This window comes from Coffea arabica, chromosome 4c (assembly GCF_036785885.1).
Source record: "Coffea arabica cultivar ET-39 chromosome 4c, Coffea Arabica ET-39 HiFi, whole genome shotgun sequence".
Taxonomy (NCBI): domain Eukaryota; kingdom Viridiplantae; phylum Streptophyta; class Magnoliopsida; order Gentianales; family Rubiaceae; genus Coffea; species Coffea arabica.
Genome location: NC_092316.1, coordinates 51272851 through 51281110, shown reverse-complemented (window position 1 = coordinate 51281110; position 8260 = coordinate 51272851). Strand labels below are relative to the sequence as shown.

General features: G+C 36.5%; 1 protein-coding gene across 2 annotated transcripts; it reads left to right on the top strand.

Moving 5' to 3' along the window:
• The first annotated feature begins 1470 nt into the window (after nucleotides 1-1470).
• On the top strand, nucleotides 1471-6742 carry LOC113738661 (WRKY transcription factor 72A-like). 2 transcript variants are annotated; one of them, XM_027265903.2, is made up of 7 exons: nucleotides 1471-1639; nucleotides 2021-2101; nucleotides 3144-3221; nucleotides 3349-3888; nucleotides 3983-4096; nucleotides 4861-5796; nucleotides 6322-6742. In XM_027265903.2, the coding sequence occupies exons 1-7, from the start codon at nucleotides 1529-1531 to the stop codon at nucleotides 6325-6327; spliced, it is 1866 nt and encodes a 621-aa protein (XP_027121704.1). In that variant the 5' UTR covers nucleotides 1471-1528; the 3' UTR covers nucleotides 6328-6742. The 2 variants fall into 2 exon arrangements, with proteins under 2 accessions (XP_027121704.1, XP_027121703.1); XM_027265902.2 differs by lacking the exon at nucleotides 6322-6742 and having other exon boundaries at nucleotides 4861-6020.
• The last annotated feature ends 1518 nt before the right edge of the window (nucleotides 6743-8260 follow it).

Below are 8260 nucleotides of genomic sequence, written 5' to 3'. Positions count from 1 at the left end.
TTTTCATCCCAAAATGACCAGTCGTTCTTATTTCACAATAATAATTTGTATTCCCATAATCACACAAACTAACTGCCCCATATTTTTCACCTCTACAACTGCAGTTTATCCATGTGTTGTGTGCGTGTGTTTCCCACAATTGCCCTAGAGGAGGAGATGACACCAAAAGTCAACGGCATGGGACAGCCTAGCATACTCGTATTTGAAACAAGACAGCGTTTGACTTGTGGAAGACAAAAGCCGCGCCAGTACAGTTCACAATAGAAGAACATTTCCGGCAGTCGTCGGAATTGATTCGACGGTGGCGAAAAAGTTTGACCGGCGGACGGATTGATATATGCGGCCATGGGACTTTTTCTTTTGTTAAATGAGAAAAATTCAACGGTAGTAGCTGTTACGTACTACAACATTACAAGTTGTATTATAAGACCTTAAGTCCTAAACTGCATGCGGTCGGGTAGGGGGACCGATTATTGCGGCTCAAAACCCTCCCTTTGTAATTTTTCCTTCTCTTTTTTTTTTCTTCTCTCTGACATGTTATACCTAAAAGACCTAAACGTTGAAGTTGAATTCTTCCCTTCAACTTGGATTTGTTAAATAAATCTTTTCATTATTTCACCATCAAAATAGTGCAATTGGCACGGCAGTCAATGAATCTATCTATGTATCTATCAGGGCTTTTGCAATTATCATAGTCAAGTTCACCATATGCAGTGTATGTACTAACACAATAATAATAATAGACGTATACAATAAGGCAACATGTTGTTTTTAAATGATGATAATGCTCAAAAATAAAATGAGTGTCAACGAATAATTGAAGGTTGTATTTCAGAATCAATTTCATCCCTCCTAACTCAAAAATTATACGCACTGGATCCATTAATTGTATGGTGCAGTTGTTCTGCCAATTACAAAGAATCCCTTCCCATATAGGTTGAATAATTTATTATTCTTTTCATTCCTTCCTAGATAATTTTGAAGTTAACTACTATTAACGATTGAGCAAATCTTATATATACTGACAGTGCAGATACTATCACTATTGAATTCATGACATATGTGAATTCAAATTTTGCATAGTTGTCATTCATCCAACGCTGACAGTGTATAAGTGTAGGAAAGATTAATCCTTAGAGATTTGATTCCATGTTCAGCGTCCTCTTGTCTTTGCCTTTTTCTGTACTTTTTGAAATTATAATCCTAGAATAATTCAAAATAATTTCCTTCGATTCTTACTGTCCCATTTAAGTCCAACTTGTGGTGGCAAATTCCTTCTAATTTGCCATCTAAAATCATTTGAAAAAGAAAAAAAAAAAAGATTCAACAGCTGGGCCATTGACATTTTTGTTTGTGTGTCTGTGCCAGTTAGGTTGAATAATTTAGACGAGTCAAATACTGCAGGCTAGCTCCTCCTCCCTATAAGAATAAGGCCACCGTGTTATCAAAAACATTAATAGTCCATACGACTCTTTGTCGAGAAAAGAGAGAGAGAGAGAGAGAGAGAGAGAGAGAGCAAGAGAACAATATGGATATGGAGGCTGCTTATGGAGGTAATTCAGTCAAGAAGGAAGATCAGGAGAAGAAAGCTGAATCAATTGGTGATGAAGATTGTTGTACAGAAGAGGTTCTCCATAAGGTGATTGACTTCATCCTCTTCATTTAGAAACTATATCTTCTCATTCTTAAGGACACCCTAGTTCACAAGAAACATTTCTTGAACTCCATCCCCCTTATGAAACCATCTGCATATGTTTGTAAACATCGAGAATCTTATTTTGCAACGTTCATTACCAAGAATCAGAGCTGAACATAAAAGATAAAGGGTTTATATATATTTTCAAGATGGAATAAGAGACTAGTATTAAATTGAGGTCTAGGATTTTTCTACCTTATTTGGCATCAGATTAGAAAGTGATATTAGTTTTTGGACTTTTTATCTTCAACATAAGGTGCTAAAAAGCTATACACACTTCATGATGTATAATGAATCCAAACCTGGTGCTACTGGCTATTGCAGGTTGGAAATGGAAGAAGAGCTCAGGACGATAAAATAAATCAATCCTCGCCAAATCGAAAGGATTTTACAAGTAGCATACAGGTAAAAACAACTTCTTTTACTCATTCCATGATGGTTATCATTTCGAGCAAAAAGGAAAAGAAAGTATATCATTAATCACAGATAATAACGATACATTACTCTTATCAAGAAAAAAGAGAGTGCAGGATTCTTTTGGATGTCTTTGATCCTTAAAGAAAACTTTCAAATCAGCTATTTTCCTTTTTTTCAATATATATTATGTATTATTTCCCAAAAAAAAGTCTTAAAATTTACGGAAAGTCTCATGCAAGAGAACTTCCACATCTAATTATGGTTCTAGACAGAGGTAACTTTAATTAGAAATTTTATTTTCTACGGTGGATTCTTTAGGAAACAATCGAAATACAGATACTACTCACCTTGTGCATCCATATATAATCGCAAGAGAAAAATGATGATTATGGATCTACTTTTACTTTTAAAGTGTGAAACCTGCAAATGAAGGTTTCCGATAATAAGGCAGGTCCTCAGCCTTGATCTTAAGAAACACGGAAAGGTGTATATTAGTCTGGTCAGGTAGATGTGCAACCCTTTCGCCGCCTTCAAAACCTTTGACCGCTAGTAATGGTTTATATGTCGCCGTTACTGATTTTACTTCTTCAAAATCACTAGGTACGGCTTTTGAAGAAGAATATATTTCTACATAACCGCCAAATCAATCTTGTTCAAGTTTTTTTTTTTTTGCTCAAAAAACAAAAAAAAAAGATTTCCGACATTTTTTAACGTACTATAGTACTCTTGAGTATGATACTGAAAATCTTTTACACAGCATAGGTATCTACATGAAAAACACAAAACCAAAAATGATATAATTAAATAAATACTAGGGAAATTCTACAGTACGTTTTGGGATCATATCAATAATACTAGTGGATGTGTAAAAGGAGATAGCAGTCCTTGAGTGATTTTAGGAGTTTAAATTATTGAATGATGTGGGAATAAACTTTTATTGGATTATAATTATGGGGATGGTATGTAAAAGAATTTTTGTAAAGTGTATATTATCCTTATTATGTTACTAATTAAACCATTATTTTGACAGGGCTCTTTCATGCCTAACATGGAAATGTCATCCTCAGAATTCAACTCAAATGTATCTTCTTCAGCCCTAGCGGGGCGGGTTAGTGCTTCAACTTTCTCTCTATCATTTTCTATTCGGCATCTTATGTCCTCATGTATACTGCTTTTGTATAAAATAACATGATCAATCTAGAACTGCAGTACTAATTTTGCATGTGATTATGTAGGCTGATCTTCTAAAGTCAACAAAAGCTGAAATGGGAGAAGTGATGGAAGAAAATCAAAAGCTGAGAATGCACTTAGATCGAGTGATGAAGGAGTATCGGGCCCTTCAGATGCAGTTCCACGACATGGTTCAGCAAGAACCAAACAAATCTAGTAGTACAATAAGCACTCATCGAGAAACTGGAGAACCAGAGCTAGTCTCCCTAAGTCTGGGAATGAGTTCGAGTGATGGGAAGAAAGACGATTATTTTTCCAGAAAAACCCATGGGAAAGAAAAGGTTGATAACGATGCTGATGATAAAGAAGTGTTGGCTCTTGGATTGGACTGCAAGTTTGAATTGCCAAAATATCAAGAAAATGAGCCTTCACCTACTCCCAGCCTGGAGGCTAGCTCAGGAGAAGTTAAGGAAGAAGAAGGTGGTAAAACATGGCCACCAAAAAATAGCCTCAAGAATGTAAGAAATGAAGAAGATGAGGTTTCCCAACAAACCTCTGTCAAAAGAGCTAGGGTTTCTGTGAGAGTCCGATGTGACACCCCAACGGTAAGTGTAGATCAGAAACTGCATTTTAATATGGATTTGATGAAGGAATGCTCAGTGATATAACAAGTTTTTCTTTCACTTATTGCCAATCCAGATGAACGATGGATGTCAATGGAGGAAATATGGGCAGAAGACTGCAAAAGGAAATCCATGCCCTAGAGCTTATTATCGTTGTACAGTTGCCCCCAACTGCCCAGTAAGAAAGCAGGTAGGAAAGATGTCAAATCTGATGTTGAATTTTTGCAAGTAAACTTTGCATAGTTCTTTAATCTGCTACTATAATCTTGATCATTATCTTTTCTAGTAACTGAGGATTACGACAGTAGATTTAACATGGTTCATAGACAGCATCTTAGATAAGAAATTACTATCGTATCACTATACCCTTGGTTCTTCCAAGTGCCCATTTATTTTTAAAATGTTATTCATTTTCTTTTAAATGTCACAATGAATGTTCGTAATTATGGTAACACTAGCTTGTTTGAAACTTTGGATGGTCTAGAGCACACGGGATCTTCAGTGATATTTTTCCAGTGATAATTCAGTGTCACTTCTATATTTATACTAAGTGTTTTGTTTATTTAATTTGTCATATGCTCTTTATTTAATTTTCTTCTACTATCACGTGATAAGTGGGATTGACATTAGATTTGGTACCGAGTAGTGGCATAGAGAATTCCAACTGGGTCTAGAGATCCTACATGAACAAAAAACGTGTACAACATTTAGACATTGAACTATATATTGCGGAAAATATTCAATCAGAGTGATTCTTAATTAACATTATGACATAAAACTCCCCTAAAATAGAAACTTTTTCAAAATAAAAGAAGTTTTTTAATTAATTTTTTTCATTTAATTATTCACTTCTTTAGTGATGACATTTGATTTTTACTCGAGCAAAAGGTACTGCTTCTGCAAGTTCCGCATTTAATTGAAAAGAAAGTGATTTTTCATTGCCAAATTCTGTAGGTGCAAAGATATGCTGAGGACATGTCCATTTTGACAACCACATATGAAGGAACACACAACCATCCACTTCCCATCTCTGCCACAGCAATGGCTTCCACCACTTCGGCTGCCGCTTCCATGCTAATCTCCGGCTCGACAACCTCCACTTCCGGCCTATCTCCTTCCGTAGCCTCGATTTTGTCCTCCGCTAGCTTCAATGGACTAAACTTTTACCTCTCAGATAATACAAAGCCAACGCCAATTTACCTGCCAAATTCTTCACTCTCATCATCATCTTCATGTCCAACAATCACCCTAGACCTCACTACGAGCTCAAATGCTTCATCCCATCCAAGCAAACTAGGCAGTTTTCCTCCTAGATCATATTCTACAATACAGAATCTCAACTTCAGCTCACTTGAATCCAATGCATTACCTCTCTCATGGAGCAATGGGGTCCTTGGCTATGGAACTCAAGCTCAACCCTACAACAAAAACCAAAATATTGGTTCCCTAAACTTCGGAAGACAGCTTCAAGAAGCCCATTATCAATCTTATTTACAAAAGAACAATTCTATATCGAACTCTTCTACACAGCAATCTCTACCAGCAGAAACCCTTGCTGCTGCAACTAAAGCAATCACGTCAGACCCTAGCTTCCAATCTGCATTAGCAGCTGCTCTCACGTCCATCATTGGCCCCGGTACCAGTAGCACAGCCAGAGTTGTAGGAAGCCAGACTGCAGCAGATGAATCCGGCCATAACTTGAAGCTGATTGATCAGTCATTTCCTATTCTTTCTAGCTTCCCACCATCCACTTCAACTGTCAATAAATGTGCTTCAACCTTTCTCAGTTCTTCCAACCCACCATCTTCAGCGAATTCTCAGCCTGGAAGCTTGATGTTTTTATCACCTTCATTGTCATTCCCTACTCCCAACAACAACTCTACATCCAATGTGAGATTGCATTAATAATAAACTTTGATAGGCATTTGACATTTCAATTGTTAAGATTTTAGACTGCCATAGAAGTTGGTGACTTCAAGCTAAATATTTATTGAAAGGCGTAGCTCTTTCTGTCACCTATAATACTGTATACGTTTCACATAACTTTGTTGTTTAGTTTTTGGTACCTTATAATATTTTTGAAGAGTAGTCATTCAATGGAAATTGTACTTAAATCTTCCAATTTCGCATGTCATCAATTAATTTCGAAGAATCACCAGCTTGTTGCCTAGACTTGTTTATTTTTGCCTTTTTAAAACATAGCAATAATGTTCGAAGTCAAATTGACATCGCTCTGTAGTTAGCTAAATTAAAATAAGCAGATCAAAATATACTCGAGAAATTCGAACTTACTGTTTCTTAATGATAGGGTACAATTTGTTAGTAATTTTATTATTAATTTTCCCTTTTATCCCTGACAAATATTGTGTTAATTGCTGATATTTACTCATATTTGGTATGTGGACGTAATTTCAGGAATAAAGCAGAAAACTACCAAAAGGAGGGACTTTATGGAAAATATGGAGACTTCTAAGGGCTTCAATGCTTGGGTCCTTGAATTTGTGGGGATCACAACCTAGTGGAAGGCATCTAGTCATTTGGACTCTAAAAAGAAAGCTACGGAAGGAGACTTGGGGCAAGAAGTACTTTGAAGGCTTTGTCCACATGTGTGGGGACCACGTAGAGAGCCTTGAGTTATCTTTCTTTTGTGGCTTAAATAGGGATAACGTAGAGTAGCAGAGGGATATCTCTGGTTTGAGTCTTTTAGTGTAGCTTTACTTTTTCCTTCTTTTGACTGGCCTCTGGCACACGCCAGGTGTTCGACAAAATTCCCCAACGGGAAAAACACCTTTTATTCCTTGCTTCTTAATAGAAAACGCTATGCCTTTGCAATCCATTAATTCGTGTGGTGATTTAATTATGCGGCGTGGCTAAATCTTCCATCTAGTCAAGGATCAACTCGACGGCGCAGTCCCGAAAACCTGTGAGATCTAATTAGTTTTCACGCGTTCCTTAATTTATTAATAATTGCACGTTGCCTGCTTGTATTTTCATGGGATTATTTTATTAATTGGATGTCAAGGGCCCGATGTTCAATGTGATTTATTAGTCTCGTGCCAATTTAGTCAATTAAATCCGTAATTGTTTGATTGATTAATATTAGTGGCAACTGGTGTGTTTACACATTAGGGGAACGTGCAATCTAATTTAAATAACCCTCGTAGCGTGTTATTGGTTAGGGCTAGGTTTTTCTAATATTAATGCAATTGGGAAATTAATTCCTACGGTCGTACCTAGGAGTATTTTCTGGTTAGGGGTGATCAATGGTCGTACCTTGGTTATCAATAATTTAAGGAAAAATTGGTCGTCAGACTATAACTAACCTATTAATAAATTAAGTGAACCTCTCCTGCATCAATGATCGGATAAATGGACTGTGCCTGAGTAGTTGTATCCTTGGCTAGAACTTATTTATTCTTGATTTAATTCCTGCTTTACTTGTGCTAGTGATTTATTTATTTTTAATTAAATTGTTTAATTATTTTTAGTTCCATTCCGGTGAAATCCCCCCTTATCAATTGGACTTTAAAAAGAGACAGATATCCCCAGTCCCTGAGGAGACGACTTTACTTGCCACTGCCTACTATTTTTGCCAACTAATTAATTCTGGTATATCGGGTTCAGCAAACTCTTCGGGAACAGGGTGAATCAAGTAACCCATTGCACACCTAGAGTCCCTGCTCCAGTACCTAGGATTAATTATTGACAGCTCTTAGTGGTATCTAGGTTCTATATTATTATTATTATTATTGCACAGGTTGACGACCTGTCAATTTTTGGCGCCGTTGCCGGGGACTGGTGTCAGATTAATTTGTTTCTTTTTGAGTTCACCTTGTTTTTATTTTTATTTATTTTTTCTCTTATTTTTTTTTTATATATATAGCTCATGGCTTCTAACACTTCGTATTTTTGTGATATAATGGATTTTGTTTCCGGGGAAAGTGATGAAACTAGTTTTTTTGCTAAGTTTGCATATGCAGAGGCACTAAACTCTATTAGAGAAAGAATGGCTGCTGCAACCTGTAAAATTTGTTATGCCAGGGATCATTCAACCGGTATGTGCCCCGAATATCAAGATAATCTGAGTGTCCCACTCAATAATTATGGAGATTTTTCACCCTGGTTTCAAACGTGGTATAACCCTAATCCAAACGGCTATGATCAAGGATGGTGGGATAACTCCAGTTATAATTATACAACAGGGCCAATGAATTTTCAGCAGTATGAGTCTCAAGAATCATCATCTATGTCAGGTATGTCTCTTGAAGAAATAGTTGAATCATTAGCTACTAATACATACCAATTCCAACAGGAGACACAAATGAGGAATGAGATGATGAAGGATGCAATGAGT